At 59.7% G+C, this 22,046-nt stretch overlaps 3 protein-coding genes across 4 annotated transcripts; 1 reads left to right on the forward strand and 2 right to left on the reverse strand.

The window, feature by feature from the left end:
- Nucleotides 1–61: 61 nt before the first annotated feature.
- Nucleotides 62–12,147, forward strand: DVL1 (dishevelled segment polarity protein 1). 2 transcript variants are annotated; one of them, XM_006885845.1, is made up of 15 exons: nucleotides 62–231; nucleotides 5,797–5,866; nucleotides 6,134–6,255; nucleotides 6,666–6,778; nucleotides 7,061–7,196; nucleotides 7,647–7,740; nucleotides 7,830–7,899; nucleotides 8,017–8,156; nucleotides 8,260–8,336; nucleotides 8,410–8,477; nucleotides 8,612–8,764; nucleotides 9,836–9,967; nucleotides 10,059–10,226; nucleotides 10,326–10,532; nucleotides 11,765–12,147. In XM_006885845.1, exons 1-15 carry the CDS (start codon nucleotides 62–64, stop codon nucleotides 12,145–12,147), a joined length of 2,103 nt encoding a protein of 700 aa, XP_006885907.1. The 2 variants fall into 2 exon arrangements, with proteins under 2 accessions (XP_006885907.1, XP_006885908.1); XM_006885846.1 differs by having other exon boundaries at nucleotides 8,612–8,689.
- Nucleotides 12,148–13,822: 1,675 nt separating this feature from the next.
- Nucleotides 13,823–17,204, reverse strand: LOC102851664 (taste receptor type 1 member 3-like). The gene is made up of 6 exons (XM_006885944.1): nucleotides 17,014–17,204; nucleotides 16,535–16,835; nucleotides 15,662–16,444; nucleotides 15,325–15,528; nucleotides 14,983–15,103; nucleotides 13,823–14,808 (listed from the first exon to the last, which is right to left on the reverse strand). The coding sequence occupies exons 1-6, from the start codon at nucleotides 17,202–17,204 to the stop codon at nucleotides 13,823–13,825; spliced, it is 2,586 nt and encodes an 861-aa protein (XP_006886006.1).
- Nucleotides 17,205–19,456: 2,252 nt separating this feature from the next.
- On the reverse strand, nucleotides 19,457–20,369 carry GLTPD1 (glycolipid transfer protein domain containing 1). The gene is made up of 2 exons (XM_006885847.1): nucleotides 20,248–20,369; nucleotides 19,457–19,979 (listed from the first exon to the last, which is right to left on the reverse strand). The coding sequence occupies exons 1-2, from the start codon at nucleotides 20,367–20,369 to the stop codon at nucleotides 19,457–19,459; spliced, it is 645 nt and encodes a 214-aa protein (XP_006885909.1).
- Nucleotides 20,370–22,046: the final 1,677 nt, after the last annotated feature.

Raw genomic sequence — 22,046 nt, forward strand, 5'->3', positions numbered from 1 at the left:
GAGCCGCGGGCTGGGCCCTGAGCGCCGCGCGGGCCCGGTGCCCGCCGCCTGCCGCCGCGCCATGGCGGAGACCAAGATCATCTACCACATGGACGAGGAGGAGACGCCGTACCTGGTCAAACTGCCCGTGGCCCCGGAGCGCGTCACGTTGGCCGACTTCAAGAACGTGCTCAGCAACCGGCCGGTGCACGCCTACAAATTCTTTTTCAAGTCCATGGACCAGGACTTCGGGTCAGTGGGTGCACTGGACTGTGCGGGCCGGGCTGTCCTTCCGCACGCGCGGGCTGGGGAGGACCAGGGCCTGGTGCCCGCCTGTGGGCGTGCTCATGTGTCTGCGCACCTGTCTGTGTCGGCAGGGCCTTGGGGGGGCCTGGGCCTGTGAGGGTGCACAGTAAGCTCCGAGCCTGGACCTGCCTCCCGCCTGTGTGCACTGGTCTGAGCGGTCTGGGTTTCTTGTGAACCTTGGAGGCCTTGCGGATAGCTGGCGTGAAGGGTAGATCCACCTGCCTGGCCCTGGGCTGGCCATCGGCCCTGACATCTGGATCAGAGGTCTGAGAGCTGTGGACACGGGATTTGAGGGTTCTGGCTGCACCTGTAGGATCTGGGCCCTGTGTGCCCAGTGTAAGTTTCTAGAGCCACGCAGGGAACCATCTTGACCAAAAGTCTCATCTTGACACCTGTCGGGGCCTAGAGTCAGCTGCCTATTTCTTATGGAGAGTGTGCATTGAGTGGCCCACCTGACCAGGACAGGTGGTCTGTAGTGTGTGTAGTTTATGGGACTAGGGCAGGGTCAGGGATAAGGTGGACATAGTGGAAGTCCGAGCAGGGCTCAGCCACCCAAGAGATCTCCTGGTAGGAATGGGAGAATAGGCAGGGCAGCACAGAAACCTGTCAACTGGGATCTGCACAAGTTTCTTGGAGTTCAAAACAGGCTCCTCCCAGCCCTTCCTCCAAAGCCTGAAAACCGAAGGTGGCCGAGATTGGCTAGGGACGTTGGCTCACCCACTCTTGCCCAGGGTTCCTGACTTGGAAGGCGGGTGTAGCTCGGCCACACAGCCCTTGCCTTCCCTGAGGAGCCTGGCCTTCTGCTGACTCTCAGCTCCTGGGTCTGTGTCCCTGTGGTGACTGTCCCAGGTCAGGGGACTTCCCTCTTGCACTTGTCTGGGCCCCTGGGACTGTGCCCACACAGACTCCAGTAACCCGAGTCCCCAGCTCGGCAGTGTTGCAAGGGGGGCATGCAGAGGCCCCGTTGGTAGAGCAGGTGTGCCCTGGCTGCCTGCAGACCAACCCAAGTCCTTGTGTGCGGCGACCTCCAGGGACTTTGACATTGAGGCCGTTTCCTGGACGTTGGCTTGCACAGGCCTTGGGCAGGCCCAGGTCAGACCAATCACAGGCCGCAGTGGTTCTCAGGGGGTCCTGAGCGACTCAGAACTACTGGAAGCTCTGCCCCCCTCCCTGTTACCAGGGAGAAGCCAAAGGGTAGGGTGTAGCCTTGGCAGTCCCTGAAGGCTGATCCCCCCCTCCCACCACTGTCTTTCTTGCCTGCTCAGGTAGGAGCTCTGTCTGAGATGGGGGGTGCCAGCTGTACTTCCATCTGCTGGATGACCTAAGGCAGCTAGTAAACCTCTCTGGGCCTGGGTTTCTTTGACTGTGAGAACTAGGTAAATGGATTTCCGCCCCCCTAAAGTCACATTGCACTTTGCCATGGATAGAAGCTATCATAGATAGCTGCTGTAGATTGAAAGGCATAGCATGAAGCCCCCAGGCTGCCACCCTTGAGCTGGCTCTAAGAGAGCCTTGCCAATATTGCTGTGCCCGCCCCCACCCCCAGGCTATAGAGATCATCCAGGGTCAGGAGACAGCCACCTCACCCCCGGCAGCCACCCATTGTGGAGGTGGGAAGGGTCAAGTGTACTGACCCAGAAGTGGGGTGGGCAGCCCTAGAGCTGGAAGCAGATATTATTCTTAGGTTGACTGTATGGGGAGACAAGCTTGGGACTAGCTGGGGTGTAAGGGAAGGAGGTGGTCAGGCCTTCCCTAGGGAGAGTGGGTACAGGAGTGGGGGGAACTTGGATGTGAAGGTACCCCCAGGCTGATGGGAGGAAGGCTGGGAGGCAGACAGGGCCACTGTGGAGCCTCTGTGGGGATGTGGGGCCTGAGCTAAGATGGAAGAGTGAAGAGGAGACAGACGGGTACAGTGGACAAGCAGGGTGGAGCTCACCTTGTTCCCTCCCTAGATCCTTGGCTGTCAGTCTGGTGGTCTCATCTCAGAGACCCAGGGGAACCACCACACCCACCCCAACTTCTCCCTTCCCTCTCCTAAAGTCCCACCTACAGCACTTTTCTATTGGGATGGATCTGTAATACGCACACTTTAATATAAATCATAATTTGGGGCTCACTCTGGACATGAAGTGGATGTGGCTCTAGGTTGGGAAAAGGGAGGGCGGATTGAGCTGAATGGGGATGGTGGCCCCAGTTTGGGGGTGAGAGGTGTGGCCTCAGTTTGGGGGTTAGTTCCAACCTATGAGGAATGAAGGGCTCGTCCCCACTCCCCAAATGTATCACTGGCCAACTCAGTGCAGCGCTGTACCCTTCCCGTATACGAACAGCCAGCACTTTCCATGTTGAGTCCTCCTTATTCTGAACTAAGGCCCTAAAAAGTTGGATGGGGTATAGGGGGCAGAGGCAAGACTGAGGAGGGGGCTCTGGGTTTGTGGCAGCCTGGCCTGGGAGTTCTGGGCCAACTTTCAGGTTTCATAAGTGTTGGGTACAGGGAGGGTGTTGACTATCACAGGAGTGTATGGTTGATGCCAGGTCAGCTGGACTTGGCACTGGGCTTGTCTGCCGGGTGCTGGCCCTAGCACCTGTGTATCAGAGGGACGGTGACCCAGGCTGGGGGCAGGTGTCAGATGGCACCCTGTGTCCATGTGGAGGGTTCTGGGCAGGGTCAAATGCTTGTTTGGCCCAGACTCTGCTGTCTGTCCAGCACCTGGTCAGGGACAACTCCAGCCTCTGGGAGCAGCTCCTGGAATAGAATGGGGTTCCCAAGTTCCCCTAGAATATTTGGGACCTGGGGGACATCCCCACCGCATTCTATGCTGGTTCTGCTATGTCCTGCTCTGTGGCGGGCAGGGTGTAAACCATGGGGTGGGCTCCTCTAGCCCTGGGTGGGCTCTCCCACCTGGGAGGACTGGCTAGGTGGTGCTGTGTCCCTTGGGAGCCAGGCAGCTGCCTCCCTTGTCTCTGAGAGCAGATTCCTCACCCAGGTTGGTCTGTGGGGGTGTTGGGTGGGTCCCACAGCCACAAGTTCAAGCCACCCACCCACAAGTTCGAGGTTAACTGGGAACTTGCCAAGAATCCTGGGGTGGGGACCAAATACTGAGGCTAGGTGCCCCCTAGGTGGGTGCCCCAAGTGTTGATAGAAGCTAGGCTCCTGGGGCTGCTGCCCTAACCCAGTAAGCCCTAGTCTGTGAGGCTGCCAGGACTCATACCCTCACATTGGGCACAGCCAACACCACTAACCCCTCAGAGGAGTAGAGGGCTGCAGGGGCTCAGCACCAGCTCTTCTGTGTGGGTGGGGTGGGAGCAGGGCAGGATTGGCCCATTGGGATCTGGGCTGGCCCAGTCACCTCCCTTCCTGCTCCTCCAGCCTGGCTGGACCCAAGGCCTGTGGTTCCTCCAGTCCTGACCTCAGGTTGGAGGGTGAGCCCAGGGCAGGAGGCCCTGGGAGGGTAAGTGGGGGGACACAGAGTCCTTGAGCCACCTCAGGTGAATGGATAACCTCTGGAAACTCACGCCTCCCGGTGCTGCAGGCGGGGAGCTTCCCTGAGCTGGGTTTCTTCAACAAGATGGAGCAGGAGGAGTTCTCCTGGGCCCAGGCCTCCTGTGGGTGACTCAGAGGGCTGGGGTGTGGCAGGGAGGGGCCACCACCTGGCTCACCTTGGGGTGGCATGTTGGGTGCTGAGACAGGAACAAAGTCCTTCTGGGGTCTCTGCTGTGGGTATTCAGAGAGGGTGCCCTTATCCCAGTACTTCCCAAGGGAAAGTCCCACTGGCTCCCTGTCCATGACCTACAGCCAGAGGCCTCAGGTTTTTCTCTGAGCCAGCCCACATTCCATGGCCCTCTCGACCCAGAGGCTGGGGCAGCCTGGCCCAGCGGGTTGGGTGTCAATAGGAGTTGGAGTGTTTTGTGAGAATGTCCCTCTGCCCACTGAGGGGTCTGTTATTGGTGAATACGTGTTAGTCCAGGGGAGGTATTGAGGAGAGATGATTTAGGGTCTCTCCCGGTGGGTACGGTCACCAGGGGCTTGTCCCCCTTGGCGGGTGCCAGGGGCAGGCAGAGCAGGGGCTGCCCTGCAGCTGCATCCTGCAGCCTGAGGCCTGTTTCCTGCCAGGTGTGGATCCAGGCCTTGCCGGGCTCCGGCTCCCATTTCTCTGCTGGGGCCAAGTTTTGGGCGTGGAAAATCCTGTCTGCTGGGCAGCAACTCCAGGAGGGCAGAGCATTCAGGCACCTCCTGGCCACCCTGCCCCTGCCCCCAGCTCCTAAGGAGGCCATCATATGGATCATTTGGGCCCCAGATCCCAGCCCCAACCCTCTGACTGGGTAGAGCCAGCTGCTGCCCTCACCCTTGTGGACCCTGATGCCTGACTTCCTGTCCACCCTCCTCCTAAGACCTGTGGGTCATCTGGTCTCCTTCCTCTGAGCGTCACACTGGCCCTTTGCACTTTACCTAAGTCTGTATGGAAAGTAGGGGGAATGTGGCTACAGGGTATAGTGGGGTCTCCAGCCTCTCTGTGAATGAGCCATGCTCACTGTATCCGCTGCTGGCTTCCATGCCATGAGTTGGGGCTGTTCCAGAGGGGGTCACGTCTGTCTCCCAGGTGGGCACGCCAGGAGGGTGGCAAAATGCCATAGAAGTGTTCATAGTATGCATGCATGCAGGTGTGGATGCGTGTATGCATGTGTGTGTCAGTGTGGGTAGCGTGCACTTACACATGCATGTGCTTGCGTTCTTGTTGGGGGGGGGTGTATAGGAGGTAAGAGGAAATAGTTTGATAGTAGCATCCAGAGATTGATAGAAGTGAAGACAGAGGGCAGGAATGAGTCCTGGGCACCTAAAAATGTGGAGTTGCTGGTCCTGAGGTGATGGGAGTGGGGAGAAGGGAACAGGCATAGCTGTAACTGAGGAAGAACTAGAGATGTCCTTGATGAGACTGGGCTACAAGTCTGGTCTGACTAAGGCCCCAGGGGAGGCACCTAGGCTTCCAGGCCAGGGCTGGCCAGGGCTGTGCACGTGGTGTGTGGTCAGATAAGCAGGGTTGGGGCCTGGACCCGTGTAGATGGAGTGGCAAGGCCAGGGGCCAAGGCCGTCCCTGCAATGTGTGTTTGGTGTTCACTGTCTGTCAACAGTTCTCTGACCTGAGGCAGGGACCTGGGGGAGGTGAGCCCGAGGTGGCCAGGAGGCTGACCCTAGAGCTGTGCAGGAGCCCTAGGGTGGCCCTCTGTGGTGCTGGGGAGTGGGAGAGGCAGGTTTGGACCCCAAGAAGAGGGTGTCGGGCCTGCAGAGTGTGACCTAGGGAGTATGGCTGAGCTTCCTGGGGGCTGGTGGCGCAGAGGGTGTGGAAGGTGCTGTAGGCATGGGTGGGCATCTGTGTCTCTCTCGAGCCTCTCAAGGCAGAGACAGCAGAGCTTGCTGGGTGATGAAGTAGGGGTTGAGTCTTTTGAACCCATCAGTGGGAAGACTGTCATTCTGGTGGGAAGTGGGACATCCTGCCCATGACCTTTCTTCCCCAGGGTGGTGAAAGAGGAGATCTCAGATGACAATGCCAGGCTGCCCTGCTTCAATGGCCGAGTGGTCTCCTGGGTGAGTCTGGGGTGGCCCCCACCCACCTGTTCCGCATAGGAATGCCTCATGGGAGTAGGGTTACTCACTGTGGGGGACGGACCCCACAGGCACAGGACTTGGGGTAATTGAGGCCTGTACCAGGGGGTCTCACCTGGGGATGATCTGGAGGTGAAGGGTAGGGTGGTCTGAGGCAGGGGGCAGAGTCCCAGGTGAGTAGGAGTGTTCTGGGGAAGGGAAGGTGGTCTGGGAGCTGATAGGAATCTCTAAGCACCCCTTCTTTTGCAGCTGGTCCTGGCTGAGGGCGCACACTCAGATGCGGGGTCTCAGGGCACGGATAGCCACACAGACCTGCCCCCACCTCTCGAGCGGACGGGGGGCATTGGGGATTCCCGGCCCCCCTCCTTCCAGTAAGCACTCCTGTGGTACTCCGAGGGCCTGAGGGCCTGTTGAATTACAGAAAGGCGGCCTATGGTGACAGGGTGGCTGAGGAGAGTGTGGCCGAGGGGGAGGGTGGCAGAGGGGGAGGGGGACAGAGGGGAGGGCGGCTGAGGGGGAGGGCGGCAGAGGGGAGGGTGGCTTAAGGGGAGGGTGATCTTGGGGAGGGTGGCGGCCGGGGGGAGGGCAGCCAAGGAAAGGGCAATCTTGGGGAGGGCGGCCAGGGGGAGGACAGCCGAGGAGAGGGTAGCAGGCAGTTGGAGCTTCACCCTGTAGTGCTGGTGGTGCGGCGAGAGTCCCTAAAGTAGAGGAGGGGCTGAGGGCAGGCACAGTGGCCCAGGTGTTGGCACTGGGCAGTGACACGCGTTTCTCATCGGCACAGCCCAAATGTGGCCAGCAGCCGAGACGGGATGGACAACGAGACTGGCACCGAGTCCATGATCAGCCACCGGCGGGAGCGAGCCCGACGCCGGAACCGTGAGGGCCGCGAGGACGGTAGCGTGGCTGCCGCCTTCCACCCCCAAACCCTAAACCTCATTCCAAGCACACACACACACCCTCCCTGGTACCCTCCATGGAGTGCCTTTACTGCTCCATCTCCTAGAACAGTGGTCCTGGCGCCCCAGGTCGAGGCCTCAGGCCTAACTTCCCAGGACCCCCACATGACATGCCCCCCTCCCCAGCCTCTGCAGCTTCCCAGATCCCTAGAGAACAGGAGCTCAGTGATTCTGTAACCTCCAGGGACCCCCTTGACAACTCCCCCTGCCTTCCCCACAGCCTCCCGGACCAACGGGCACCCGAGGGGCGAGCGGCGACGGGACTTGGGCCTGCCCCACGAGAGCGCGTCCACTGTGATGAGCAGCGAGCTGGAGTCCAGCAGCTTCATTGATTCTGACGAGGAGGACACCAGCCGGTGAGCGGCCGTGTGGGGACCATGTTACCTGCCTGGGCGTGCTGAGGGTCAGTGCAGGTGTGCTGAGGTATGCATGCGTGCATGAGTGGCGTGAGCATATGTGTGTGTGCCTGTGCACATCTGTCTGTGTCTCTGTATACATGTGACCAGGCATGAATGGGCTTACAATAGAACACAGATCCGTGTGTGTGTGTGTGTGTTTTAAATGTTCTAGGCTCAACACTGTGTGCAGATAGGGAGCTGAACTTTATAAGCAAACTCAACTCTGGTCCACCCATTAGGGAGAGGGTGGGTCCAAGCTCCTAACCCCTACTTATGCAGCTCCTCTCTCAGGGAGAGCTCCTCACCTGCACCTTCTCCAGCCATTGTCCTCATTTGTCTGGGAGGAGGGGACAACACATTAGTCCCTCCCCTGATCGGGGTTCATACCTGACCCCCATGCCTTCCCAGGCTGAGCAGCTCCACGGAGCAGAGCACCTCCTCTCGGCTGATCCGCAAGCACAAACGGCGGCGCCGGCGGCAGCGTATGCGACAGACAGACCGAGTACGTGCCTGGGGATGGGGTGACAGGAGAGCGGGCCTGGGGGCTGGGACCTGGGGTCAGCACCCCTCACCTTGCCCCCATCCCTCCAGGCCTCATCTTTCAGCAGCATCACGGACTCGACCATGTCGCTGAACATCATTACTGTCACGCTCAACATGGGTGAGGGCTTCAGGGGCACCGTCCTGCTTTCTTGCCCACCCTGATTGCGGCCCCGCCCATCCACCACCTGTCCACTCACAGCCTCACCCTCCCTCCGCCTGACCTGCTCCCACACAGAGAGGCACCACTTCCTGGGCATCAGCATCGTGGGCCAGAGCAATGACCGCGGGGACGGTGGCATCTACATCGGCTCCATCATGAAGGGAGGGGCCGTGGCTGCCGACGGCCGTATCGAGCCTGGTGACATGCTGCTGCAGGTGCGGGGCCCGGTGTCCACTCAGTTGCTGACCCGAACCCTCACCAGCCCCCTAGTTCCCGCTGCTGTCACTGACTCTGGTCCCTGGCCCCACCCTACCCCAGGTGAACGATGTCAACTTCGAGAACATGACCAATGACGACGCAGTCCGGGTGCTTCGGGAGATCGTGTCACAGACGGGGTGAGGCCTACAGAAGTGGGGGGCTGGCCTTGGGACCTCACAATTTACGTGACTCACTCCAACCACCCCACAGGCCCATCAGCCTCACAGTGGCCAAGTGCTGGGACCCAACCCCCCGGAGTTACTTCACCATCCCAAGGGGTGAGTGACCCTGAGAAGGGCGGTGGTGGGGGGGGGCAGGGAAGCACCTGGCCCAGCCTGAAGGTCTGTCTTCTCTGTGCCCTGTGTTCCACCCTCTGTTTTCCTGCCTGTCATCTGTCGTCCATGGCTCTCAGCTGACCCGGTGCGGCCCATCGACCCAGCTGCCTGGCTGTCCCACACGGCGGCACTGACTGGCGCCCTGCCCCGCTATGGTACGAGCCCCTGCTCCAGCGCCGTCACGCGCACCAGCTCCTCCTCACTAACCAGCTCTGTGCCTGGCGCTCCGCGTAAGTGGTAGCTTTGGGCCCCACCTGGGCCCTGGGCACACGCACTCACACCATGGCACAGCACACCAGACCTGCTCCAATGCTCTGCATGGGGGCCAGTCCTGACGAGGGACCAGGATGCTCCCGGATCACCCCCTCTCCTCGTGGACACGCGGGGTACTGGCCTGACACACCTATCCCTGCAGACTCTCACAGAGCGCACACAGACACAGTGTTCACACCTGTGTCTGCCTCCTGTATTCTACAGACATCCTCATCTTCTCTCCCCACTTATCCCCACCGGCCCCCACCTGCCTCTCTCCACCCCGTGAACCCCCTACAGCCCTCTATATACGTCACACCCCTGTACCCCTATGCCCTAGCACTTTTCATACCCTCTCATGCCTCCCCTCGCCCCATCACCTCCTCATGTCTCCACTCCCTACACCCCCCCCTTATGTCTCTGTTCACATCTTGTGCCCCCTGAACTCCATTCATCCCCTGCACCCTCTCATGTCTCTATAGTCACCCACTGTACTCCTCCATTCCTCCATTCACCCTGTGCTCTTGCTTCCCAGCGCTCTGCAATGCGAGTGATAGGTGTGGAGTCTGGGCCAGCCCCCAGCGTCCTCCATCCATTGTGAGGGTGGGAAGAGGTGGGTGCATGAACGTGGCCCCCACTCTGCTTTTCTGCCACTAACAGGACTAACAGCCCCATGGCTAGCAGAAGATGGTGGGAATGGGGGACACAGCCTGCCCATTGAACTTTTTCTGAGGAGTGGGAAAGACCTCACCTTGGGTTTGAGTCCAGGATTCCCATTAAAGTTCCCAGAAGGGGGGACATGCAGTTCTACCTCTGCCATGCCCAGTGTCTGGCTCCAAGGGTTTTCTTTCAGGACTTTCTTCACTTGGGGTAGGGCTACTGCCCTCACATCTGCCCCTGAGAGGGATGCAAATATAGCTCCTGACCAGGGTCCCTCCCAGCCCTTTAGAGGGGTGAGGCCACAGCTCCTTCAGCCCTCAGGAGAGGTGCAGCAAACCCTTCCACCTGCCAGAGGCCCATCCCCCGACCCCCAGACCCATGCCTTGCAGAGCTGGAGGAGGCACCCCTAACTGTGAAGAGTGACATGGGCGCCGTCGTGCGGGTCATGCGGCTGCCGGACTCAGGGCTGGAGATCCGAGACCGCATGTGGCTCAAGATCACCATCGCCAACGCCGTCATAGGTGAGTGTGGAGGCTGGGAGGGCAGGCGGGTGAGGCAGGGCCTGGGCTGGCCAGGGCCCGGGCTAGCCCTGAGTGCCGCCGGGTGCCACAGGGGCGGACGTGGTGGACTGGCTCTATGCCCACGTGGAGGGCTTCAAGGAGCGGCGTGAGGCGAGGAGGTACGCCAGCACCATGCTGAAGCACGGCTTTCTGCGGCACACCGTCAACAAGGTCACTTTCTCGGAGCAGTGCTACTACGTCTTCGGGGACCTGTGCACCAGTGAGTGGGGCCAGGGATTGGGGGACGTGGAGAGCCACAGGGCAAGGAGATGCCTGCTCCCCACTCATCCAGTGTACCCACTACTCCTCTCCCTGCCAGATCTCGCAGCCCTAAACCTCAACAATGGCTCCAGTGGGGCCTCAGATCAAGATACGCTGGCCCCGCTGCCCCACCCAGCTGCCCCTTGGCCGCTGGGCCAGGCCTTCCCCTATCAGTACCCAGGGCCTCCACCTTGCTTCCCACCTGCCTACCAGGACCCTGGCTTCAGCTATGGCAGCGGCAGTGCTGGTAGTCAGCAGAGTGAAGGTGAGACCCCTGTCTGGCCCCTCACTGCCCCCTTGCTGCCCCCGCCGCCTGGCTCTGCCCCTGCCTGTCCCCGCTCCCCTCTGATTCCTGCAGCTCTATGCTTGAACCATGGGCAGGATCTTTTTGGATGGGGCAAGGACCAGGATATCTGGGAAGTGTGGGTCTCTTGAGGCCATAGTCAGTATGTGAGGGGCAGGGCAAGGAAGTGTCTGAGGCAGGAACAGCCAGCTCACCCTCTTAACCTCTCTGGATGGTAGACTAGGAGGAGCCTGAAGGAACAGGGCACATTAGGGCTGGTGGTCCAGGTGTGGGGGCGGGCAGATGGGAGGGCAGTGGGAGTGGCTTAGGAACCACACAGGTAAGGGTGGCTGGAAATAGCAAAGGACTTCAAACATGAGCAGGCCCTCATTTGGGGGACAGTCCCTCATTAGCCACTGTCTAGGCCAGCCCAAGGACACAGTGGTGAAGACAGCGCCCTGCCTGTGGCGTGTGCAGCCTGGTGAGGAGCGCTAGACGCTGGGAAGCCAGGGAGCCAGACAGTGGAGGGGACAGACAAGAGCCTGCTGAAGCTGAGGGCTGAAGCCGAGTGGGGGACCAGGGAGCCGAGGTGACCTGGAGGCCTGGGGAAGAGGGGAGGAGTGACTCAGGAAGCTGGGGGGCAGCCTCAGAGAGCTGGGATAGATGGGTGGTCGTGCCCAGTGCTGTGGTGCCCAGGGGCGGCCCTGGTGTGTAACTCTGCTATCCCTTGTTTTGTGCTGAGCAAGCGTTAGACTGAAGCTCTAGAGGAGAGGACCCTCAGGGCCGGTAAGCCAGGGGCCCTCTCGGCGTCCCTGTCGGCGTGACCCTGGCCACCCATGTCCTCAGAGTCCCTCCCCTGGGAGTCTGCTGAGCGAGGCGGGGCATAGCTGGCCAGGGCCCTGGGGGGTAGGGAAATGGGTGGGGGCAGCAGGAGGGCCATCGGGTATTCTAGAACCTCAACCGTGACTCAGTTTCTCAGCTCGGGTGGGGCTGGGGTGAGGCATGGGGCGCTGCATGGCCCCTGGAACATCTCTGCTGCCCGCTCTGCTCTCCACCCTCGCTGACTACTCCCTTGCCTCCCCTGGGTGGGTCCCTTCCTTGGTCTCTGCATGGCTGGGACCCCCTCCTCAGTGTGCACTCCACCTGGATCCTGTGGGCAGGCTGGACGTGTTGGGCCTGACCCTAATGGGCTGTCTCTGCTCCTCCGTTCCCAGGAAGCAAGAGCAGCGGGTCTACCCGAAGCGCCGGTGGGAGCAGCCGTCGGGCCTTGGGGCGTGAGCAGGAGCGCCGGGCGGCTGGTGCGGGAGGCAGTGGCAGTGAGCTTGACCCCACAGCACTGAGTGGGGCGGGCAGCTGGCGGGAACGCCCGGCCAGCCAGCTCAGCCATGGCAGCAGCCTCCGCAGCCAGGCTTCAGCGGTTGCACCTGGGCTGCCTCCCCTGTGCCCTGTGGCCAAGGCGTACGCAGCGGTGGGCGGGCCCCCTGGGGGCCCACCTGTGCGGGAGCTGGCATCTGTGCCCCCTGAGCTCACAGGCAGCCGCCAGTCCTTCCAAAAGGCCATGGGAAACCCCTGCGAATTCTTCGTTGACATCATGTGACCAGCGGAGAAAGTGCCTTCAGCCCTGGCCCAGTAGAGGGCGTGGTGGGCCCCATGCGTGGATCATCAGCGAGCCCACCTGCCGTGGTGGGCCACCCACCTGGGGCTGTGTGTGTGGGCTTGCCTTAGTGACAGCTGGGCCTCAGATGGTCCCTGTGTATCCAGCAGAGGACACAGGGTGGGCAGGCCTGGCCAGGGGTAGGGGCAGGGAGTGTAGGGAGACACTATGGTCTGAGCTTGGTGCCCCATCGGCTCCTGGGTCTCTTCCTGTAGCTGGGGTGCTGTTCTGACTCCACAGACTTTAGCCAGAGCTGGGAGGCAACCCCAACTCAGGCTCCCATTGGTGTGACCCATCCACTGGCCTCCCTTCATCTGGAGGCGCCCTTTCCCCAGGAGGAAGAAGACCCCCTCAGTCCTCATGCAGCACAGGCCCCTCCTTGTTCTGTCCACTTGACCCAGGCCCAGGGTCCTCTTGTCGTAGGAATCTGAGCTCACCTGTGGTTGCCCAGGGCAAGGATCTAATTTATTTATTTATTACCTGGCCCCCCTGCACTCTGGAGAGCGGCCAGCAGCCCGCTGGGAAGAACAGGCTTGCACCTTCTGCCTGCCCCGCCCCCACCCTGGGGCACAGATGCGGGGCACACAGAAAGTAAGTGGAGAGGAAAGGAAGAGCCAGCCCAGCCTGGTGTGTGTAGGGGGGCATGGGTGAGGAGACACGGCTGGGCCGGGATGGAGAGGGGACATGACTGAGGGGCAGGGGCCCACTCACCCACTACCCTTCTCCCACCCCTGCCTGCACAGGCTGCGCTGTAGATACTGTATCAAAGTACAAGAGTCTGGATAGTTAATATATAGCTGCTCCATGTAAATGCTGCTGCCCTGTAAATGCTATTTTAAACACTAAAAAAAGCGTTTAATTTTATGGGATTGATGTGTGGCTGTGTCCCTTCTTCCTCTGCCTGTTGTAGGGCCCTGGGTACCACCCTCAGGGACGGAGAGAACTGACCCAGGCAGCCCGCTGTGCTCTGTCCCAGGTGCTGGCTGCTGCTGGGGTCCTAGCGGGTAGCTGTCAGTGGTGCTGGCTTCTAGCTTCAGGGGTCCCAGTGGCTGGCGCTGGCCACGGTGCTGACCCCCACTGCCTGGGCTCTGTCCAAGGTGCTGGTGGCTGTCTATCCCTGTTCTACTTGCTAGGGTCTCAGGAGAAGGAACGTGGTACCGTTCCCCTCTGAGTGGTGCCTGCCCTGGGACCCCTGGTGGTGGGCAGGCCGGTGGAGGGGCTGCACCAGGCTGGTGGCTGGTTTCACTGGCTTCCCTCTCATGTGATGCCCCGGATCAGGTGTAAGCTGGTTGTGTCCAAGTGAGGTTCCCAGCTCGGGTCTCAAATAGTCCAGCCAGAAGCTTCCCATTGAGGGCCACTCTCAGAGTTTCAGGGCTCCAGGACTCTGTAGGGTCACATGGGCTTCCATCAGAATGTGAGCCGGGGCCACTCACTCTGTAGAGACAGACAGACAGACAGAGACTGACTTGTGGGGCCCAGGTCCCTTGCACACAGTGTTAGACCTGGGGTCAGAGTTGTGGGGTCAAGGTCAGAAGTTGCATTTGGGTTAGAACTTAGGGCTGAGGAGGGGGGGGTCCCAGAATCAGGGCATGGGCTGGGGTTTAGGGCTTGGTGATCTCTATTGGGCTGGGGTGGCTGGGGGTGAGTTCACAGGACCAGGAGTCACTAACTCCTGGTTTCCTTGAGTCTCCCTTGCAACCCCAGACCCCTCTCCCAGGAAGAACTCGGGGGTGTTGAGTGCTGGACACCATAGCAGCAAGTAGCACTTGGGCAGGTGGACAGCAGCCAGGATGCCCAGAACGCAGAGAAGGATGGCGCTCATCTGCACAGCGGGCTGATAGGCCATGTGCACGTTAGCAAGGATGGGTACAAAGGAGATCCAGATGATGAAGTAGGCCAGCATGGCAAAGGTGAGCCCTCGCGCGCGGTTGTAGCGGCCAGGCCTGCTCTGCACCAGGAAGGTGCCCAGAAAGCACAGGAAAGCCAGGGTGGCGTTGACGGTGTGCACCAAGCCGAAGCCAATCCAGGAGCGCACATGGCAGTGTATCAGTACCTCCTGGGGCAGCACCCACCAGTTGGTGACCACCTCAGGGGGGAAGGCCACCAGGTACCAGGCACACAGGGCGGCCTCAGCCAAAACTGCCAACAGTACCACGAGCCAGGCCCCCAGGCCTCGAAAGTGGCCCTGCAGCCGCTCCAGCCAGCTTTGCGGCAGCTCTGACTCCACAAATGTCTCGGCTGCCTGCAGGAAGAGCGTGCTCAGGCAGCCTGTCAGTGGCAGGTGACAGAGAGGCTGCTGTGCGAAGCAGCTGGTGGGGCTGGGCCACCCAGGGAACAAGAGCACACTGAGGCAGACCAGGCCCAGGCAGGCCAGGCCAAAGCAGGCCAGTGGCCCGCCGGAGGCCTGCACCATGGGGCTGTCCCAGTGGCAGACAAACAGCCCGAAGGTGGCCAGCACCAGGCCCAGCACCAGGCCCAGCAGCACTAGCAATCCCAGCGTGGCTGGCTCCCCCCACGCCAGGAACTTGGGCGTCCGGAGGAAGCAGCGCGTGCTTCGGTCAGGGGACCACTCTTTGAGGTCACACGAGAGGCAGAAGAGGTCATCTGCAGGATAGGGAGGAGGACGACGAGAGGTTCTGGTCTGATGGGCCTGGCCTCACCCCTCCACGGGCTGGGGGACACTGGGGTGGGGACAGACTGGGATCCCTAGGTTGCATGTGCCCACCAGTCCCCAGCAGTATGGAGGCCCAGCTCGCCAGGCTGTGCTGCCTGGCTCACCTGTGCTGCTCCTGTAGGTACCAGCCTTGCAGTCCGTGCAGTCATAGCAGCAGGAGTGGGAGCCCTTCACCCGGCGCACCTGGCCGTCCGCACACTGCCGCGAGCACTGGGACACCGGCTCCTGGAGTGGGGGGGCAGCTTCAGCTCATCAGCCGCTGCGACTCCCCCCCACCCCGCCCCACCTAACTGGCAGGAGGTGTGTCCCATTAGTGTCCACCAGGCAGGAGTTGTGGGTGAGGGTGCAGACTTGAGTGCCTGCTGTACTCTGCTCCCCTGGCAGCAGGAGTGTTATGCCCCAGGCAGCCTGAGACCACATGGAGGGGACCCATGATCCTGACTTACCTGGTGGTTTGGCAAATGCCACTGGATCAGGGAGCGGTTGAGCTGGAGCTGGCCATCAAAGGTGCCCACAGTGTGCATCGTGAGAACCTGGCCCTGCCACCGCCACTGCTTCAGGTCGTAATTCATGTCCACATTCCCAGTGGCGTCAAAGGCCATCTCCATGTCTCGGGCCCAGAAGCTCGTGTTGTACATCTTCTCCAGGAGCTGGCCAGGGACCAGGAGATGCTTTAGTGGAACCCAGAACCACCCTCGTCCCCCAGACTTCTTGTTCGGGCCCTGCTTCTGGTGGCTCTGTGTGCGTAGATGGGGATGGGGAGAACCTGTGGGCCTGCCTCACCTGCCAGGGCTGCACTGGTTTGTGCACAGGACACCCTGAAGCCTGGCAGTGCAGCGTGTTGTGGAGTGCCTGGGCCACGCTGTACACAGCTGCATAGGCAGCGAAGGTCTGGTGGTGCAGCAGCCCAGTCGACAGGTTCTGCATCGTGATGAGGTCGCACTGCGGGCAGCGTGGCCCCACCACTTCCTCCTCCAGATTCTGGTGCACAGTATCCAGTGAGGCACAGAAGGCTGGGTCGGAGGCCAAGGCCAGGCACCTGGCCACATAGTCCGAGAACTCAGGTAACTGGGTGCCTCGCATCAGGAAGCCAAGAACAGTGCCCACCTTTTCCATGCCAGGCAGTGTGGTGAGCAGCTCCGAGGCCAGCCAGGCCTCACTTGCCACCCACACCTTTGGTGTGAGCTGGCTGTGGATACAGTGGCTGAAGAAGGTGCGGGCGGCTCGAGCGGAGGAGAATACCACCACCACCTGCACATTGCTCTGGTTTACAATCTCTAGCAGCTTCCCCATTGGGCCCGTGAGTGGTTTGTGGTCACGAGGCAGTGGGACTATGCCCTCATGAGCAATGCAGATGCCTTGGGTGCTGGCCAGGTTGGAGAAGATGCTCAGGCCCTGACGACCATACTCATCGTCACTGCCCATGGCCACAACCCAGTTCCAGCTGAAGAGCAGCAGAAGCTCCACGATGGCCCGCAGCTGCACTCGGTCACTGGGCACCGTGCGGAAGAAGGATGGGAACGTCTCTCGGTCACTCAGCCGGTCTGTGCTGGCGCCGTAGCTGACCTGCAGGTCAAGAGCCTCTGTCAGGGGCTGCTGTGTAGGGTGGGGCAGAATGGGTTGGGGTGGGGTGGTCGAGCTGGGCAGTGGGCAAACCTGGGGCATGAGGAAGAAGCCGAAGAACTTGCCAGTGACAAGGGCGAGCTCAGAGGAGTGGGGCCCAATGACAGCCACCACACGAGGCTGGTACTGTGTGTAGTTGCAGTAGGCAGCAATGTCATGGCTGCCTGCCTTGGCCAGGAACACCAAGCTGGGCTTCATGGCTGTCATGGGTTCTGCGCACGTATCTAAGAGGTCATAGCCCAGACGCAGCCCCGGAAGCAACCGTGACCCATTGTTGATCTCCTCCACTGCCATCTTCACGGCCAGCGCCCAAAGCAGGCCGAGGCCAGAGAACCTGGGGCAAAAGGGGCTGAGAGTGCTGGACCGGGAGGGTCTCTGCTGGTTACTCAAGGCCAGCCTTGAACTTGAACTCCATCCTGGTCCTTGTCCCACCCCACACTGGCCTGGCTTCCCAGCCTGGTCCCTACCCTACCCAGTTCTATTCCTAGCAGCCCAGGCCTCCTGCCCCTTACCTCTTGCATGTGGTGCTCTCTGGCCTTATTCTGTTCTCAAGGTCAGAGCCCTCAGCCGAGGTCATGGGGAAGAGCCCACCCAGCATATAGTCACCTTGCATTCTGAGCAGGCGAGAGAGACACATAGGGGCCCCTGCTGTGAAGCCCAGGATTGCTGCCAGACTGAGGCTCAATGGAGTTAGACCAGGCATATTGGAAGGCAACTTCCAGCAGGAATGGTGTTGGGGACCTCAGAGGCCAGATATAGGGAGTTAGCAGCATATTTGCTTAACAAAACCTTTGCTATTCCCACCTGTGATGCCCCTGGGCCTCTGAGGCCGGGGTGGTGGCAGAGGAATTTTCATACTGTCCCAGCTGACCCTACTGCAGGTTTGCACACAACAGGGCTTCATTCTGAGGCCACCAATACCAGGAGACTGGAGCAGGTGGGCTCTGAGTGCCAGCTGTCCCCAGTCCTAGAGCGACCCAACAGACCACAGGGGGCCTAAGAAGAAGAGCAATGGGGTGCCTCAGAAAGGGGTCCAGGGGTCTCCACTTGTTGGAGGGGCTCAGATGTGTTCACTGGGGGTCTCTGGCAGTCTCAAGGGTGCCTCCAGTCTTCGCCTAGCAGAAGTCATACTCTCTTTACTTGGGGAGCAGCCAGGGTGGCCTCATCTCCACATCAAGCACCTGGCCTCTCTGGGGGGCAATTTCAGAGTGGTGGGTGGTTGGTGACAGTAGGATGGGAGAGCATGAAGAGGGGGTTCACCTGAGCATGGCATGCCTGGACCATGGGGCTTACATGCTGGGCTGTGGCCTGTCATGGCAGGTGCATCTATGGGGTGGGTACTTGCTTGCTGGCTGTGGCAGGTAGGGGCCATTTCTTCTGGGGACAGCTCACAGCTGGACCTGAGGAAGGACCCATGCAAATCACAGGGGAAAGGCCACAACCAAATGGGCTGACACAGGTGTGTGTGCTTGTGCGTGGCTGGAAGAGCTTCACTGAGCACACGTGCCAGCATGCGCATTCTCGTGTGTATGCACGCCTCAGCAAGGCAGGCCCTCCCACTGGGTGAGGAGCCCGGCAGCTCCACCAAACTTCCGGACACCACCCTCCTTGCCTGGGCCTGGGGAGCGAGCCCTCCCTGACACAACACACTGGAGCCCGTGGTGGATATGCACTGGCCTTGAGCATAGGAGAACTCTAAAGGCATAGCCGGCAGAGCTTCGAGGGTGAATGATGAAGGGACCCTGCTAAGGTAGAGGAGGAATCCTGCTGGATCTCCACTCTGACCAGCTCCAGCACACACTGGTGGGGCTGGTCTAGATGCCTCCCTTCATTATATACCAGTCTACCCTATTATGTTTGAATCAGTACACATGTACCCCCCCCCATAAATCACTGTACACACACAGTTGTACACATGTACACACACATCCTTTCGGGGTGGGGAACACTCATCTAGGACACCTCCAGGGTCGTCCACCACCAGGCTTCTTTCACCTGTCTCTCGACCCCCTTCTTGGATGGCAGGTACCTGCACATCTCAACACTTTCATCTGCAGAATGAACAGGCCCAGTAAATGCGATTTATTCCTACTGGAAAAGTCCCCAGGCATAACACTTCCCCAAAGTCCATCAGAAGGGTCACGGGTACATGTCTCCTTTACACACACCACTCCTGTGGCCCTGCACCCTGTGGGTAGGCAGAGATGGCAGGAGATCCAGCCCACCTACCTGCCTAAGGACAGTAGAGCAGGAACTGCTGAGCACTGTGCTGGGGGCAGCAAAGTGAAGGGTAGGGAATGTAGTGTCTCAGGAACCCAGGGCAAGGCGATGCCTTAGCTCTGTAGTATGTGGCTCCCTGGTGACCTTGGGGTCATGCAGACCACAGGCAGCTGCCAAGGGAGGTGCCTGCTGTGCCCTTGGAACTGATGCATCTGCAGAGGGCGTGGAAGGAGCTTCAGTGACAGCTGTTACTGTGGGTCCTGGGTCTGACAGAGAACAGCTCACAGGGCCAAGTTGTCCCCTCCTTGCCCTGGCAATGGGCAGCCTAGAAGGCTTCACACCTGGGCAGACATAGGAGCTGCTCTGTACCTGAGGCAGGCATAGGAGGGAGACACATCTGGGGTGCCAGCAAGGGATTCTCTGAGCCCCTGTGACCATCACCTTCACTTCACAGAGATGGGTAGGTGGAGGACTGTTGGGCTGTGGCGGTGGTCATCTTCCCCAACAACTTTGCCTCCTCCTTCCACCTCCAGTTCTGGCTGCCTTTCTGCTCAGAGGATCTCTGTGAGCCTGGCCGTATAGAGGTCTTCTGGGAATCTCAGGCAGTGTGGGATGGCCACAGCCTGACCAGGACGGCATGGGAGCAGACGGCCAGCACCTGGTTTTCCACCGGTCTACCCTGGAATGAAGGAAGGCAGCTGGGAGGAACCCATACAGCCTCCTGCCTCCACTGCACTAGGGGAGGTCCAGCATCGTGTGATCTGCATAGAGCTTCTGGGTGATGTCATAGACACGCTCAAGGAAGGGCAGCGCCTCCTCCAGCATCACCACAGCCTGCTCGGGAGGCCCCACCTTCATGGCCTCCAGGAAGACTTTGCGCGTGGGCAGAGCACAAAAGGCCATGGTGACGGCCTGACGCACAACCCAAGGGTGGTAGGCAGCCAGCGAGGCATTGTAGGAATCGGTGCAGAGCGTGGAGGTGCGGGCATTTTCGGGGCTGGCACGCAGCCCCTCCAAGAAGAGCTGTAGCCAGCGCAGGGCACGGTGTAGCCGCAGCACGGTGCGACAGCCCGACTCAGGATGGTGTCCACGCCGATGCAGGTCCACCAGCTGATGTTCCTCTTCGTAGGCCACCATGGACTGCAGGCTGGCGTACTGTTCACCCTGTGGGCTGCTGCGCAGCCGCTCCATAATCTGCAGCTTCGCCACCACATCCTTGGAGATGAACATGAAGATGGCACCCAGGCTGTTCAGAAACCTGCTCAAGGGAAAGCTGGATTCAGTCTGTGCCTCCTATGGCTGATGCCCAGGGCTGTGAGGGCTGGGACTCTGCCCCTGGCCCCTCCTCCCTTGGTGGTCCTTCTAAGGAAAGCAGTGCCGCCAGCCGTCGTACCAGTGCACAGCTCTGTCCCCAGCAAGCAGGCACTAGTCTGCTGCTTACAAGCACCTGCAGGAATGCCGGGATGAGAGAAGGAGACCGTTGGACAGGAAAGCTCCCCCATCACCTGTCCCACTTGGGCACATACTTTACCAGCCCCTGCCAGCCACTGAGGTAGTGGTCCATAAGGATTTCTTCTTTCTCATTGAGGCACTGCTTGAAATTAGCCATTACGACTTTCAGGTTGAAGTCGGTTTCTGGATCATCCATTTTTCAAAAGGAACTGAAACACACATGAAGGTGGTTCCAGATCAGCTTCTGTAATACTTCCCCTCGCTCCCCAGTAGGAAAGGGCAAGGAAGAAAAGAGCTTGGATTATACTTTGGGCATGTTGCTAGGAGAGGTTAATCCTTAATCCTTACAGAGGGACATCAAGCTTGGAAAGGTGGGGGGAGGGACGGTGAAAGAGAGGAAGACACTCAACCAGGTGGACTGACACAGTAACTGCAGGAAGGAGCTTGAGGGTGTTGGAGGTTTTGAGGATGGCACAAGGGAGGCTGAAGTTCAAGTCTGGTGTTCACTGGGTTGCTATGTGTTGTACTCAGCAGGACCTAACAACAATACCCAGAAACCTGTCATGGTGTCTTCCCACCTAGAACAGGCTTCTTTCCCAGGCTGGCTCCTCTGCTTTCACATATTCCATGCCACCTGCCCCTGCCACCTGTCTCAGCCTCAAGGCTTTTGCCTGCTGTGTTTTTGCCCAGAACTCTCATCCACAGATATCCATTTGGGTGAGGCTGTCCCTGATCACCTGCTCAATGCAGAAGACCATGCAAGGCTTCCTCAGTCTCCCTGCTGGGTTTCAAGATATTGTGCTCTGTCCCGAATAAGTGCTTACTGACCATCTGTTTCTCACTAGAGTGTATGTCTGATTTCCCTGTTAGAAGAACACTTACTGAGTCCCTAACAGAACCAGCACTGATTTAGGGTCTTAAGACCCTTTGTGAGCAGGTGAACCCTGTTCTCTTGAGGCTACATTCTAGTGGGAAGGATAGAAAACAAGCAGTAAATATAGATAATGTGGCATATGAAGTGGTGAACGTGAAGGAAGGAGGTCTAAGGGATCCAGGTGGGAGGTATGAAGGATGGCTGAGCAGCATTCCTCCTTCCAGCAATTGGCACTCAGGCCCTGCAGGTCCCACGGGTTCAGCTGCATGCCTGGCTCTGGGTGGAGCCCCAAACGGTGAGTGTAGAGTCTTTTAGAGGTGAGCTTACTTTATCTTCAGGTGGAGGGGAAAGGTTGTATCTGGGATCAGGAAGATAGTGCTGGAGACTTTAAGCAGCAACCCTGTCAGGGCCCCAGTTTTTTGCCAGATGGTCTCTGAGGTTCCAGGACTCCTTCCTGGTCCCTGAAAGTCCTGTCACTGGGCCTTCCTGCTTAGGATGCGAGCCAGCAGCTCATAAGGAGCTGCCGGTGAGTCTTTTAGAGCTGTCAGTCTGCAACAGGAAAGGCAGGCAGTCTGCCAGCTCCAGGAAGGAGACTGCAGAGGCCCTGTCAGAGCTTTCCAAGGAAAAGCCACAGCCTCAAGGTCAGGACTGAGTAGTCAGCCTAGGCACAGGGGCTTTGTGACAGAGCAGACTGGAGTCCTGACAGGAAAGCAGGCAACCTGGCACCTAGGCTTGTGCGTGGGAGCAGGGCCAAGCAGTTTGGGTCCCTGTCTTTGCATCCTGCAAATCTCTTTTGGGAAGGGAGCTGTGGAGGTACCTCGCTGGGGTCTGTAACTTGAAAGAGAGTGGTGTCAGGGCCCGAGGATGGTTTCGGTCTAGGTGAGGACCTCGGGATGGGGTGGGAGGCTTAGAGTAGTGATGAGAGGCCCCATCTTGGAAACCAGGACTTACTTAGGTGATCACCCCGCGACAGCCCTTTGAGAGGGTGTCTCCTCCCAG

The sequence above is a fragment of the Elephantulus edwardii genome, unplaced genomic scaffold (genome assembly GCF_000299155.1).
Source record: "Elephantulus edwardii isolate Elephantulus edwardi_28Jun2011 unplaced genomic scaffold, EleEdw1.0 scaffold00045, whole genome shotgun sequence".
NCBI classification, from domain to species: domain Eukaryota; kingdom Metazoa; phylum Chordata; class Mammalia; order Macroscelidea; family Macroscelididae; genus Elephantulus; species Elephantulus edwardii.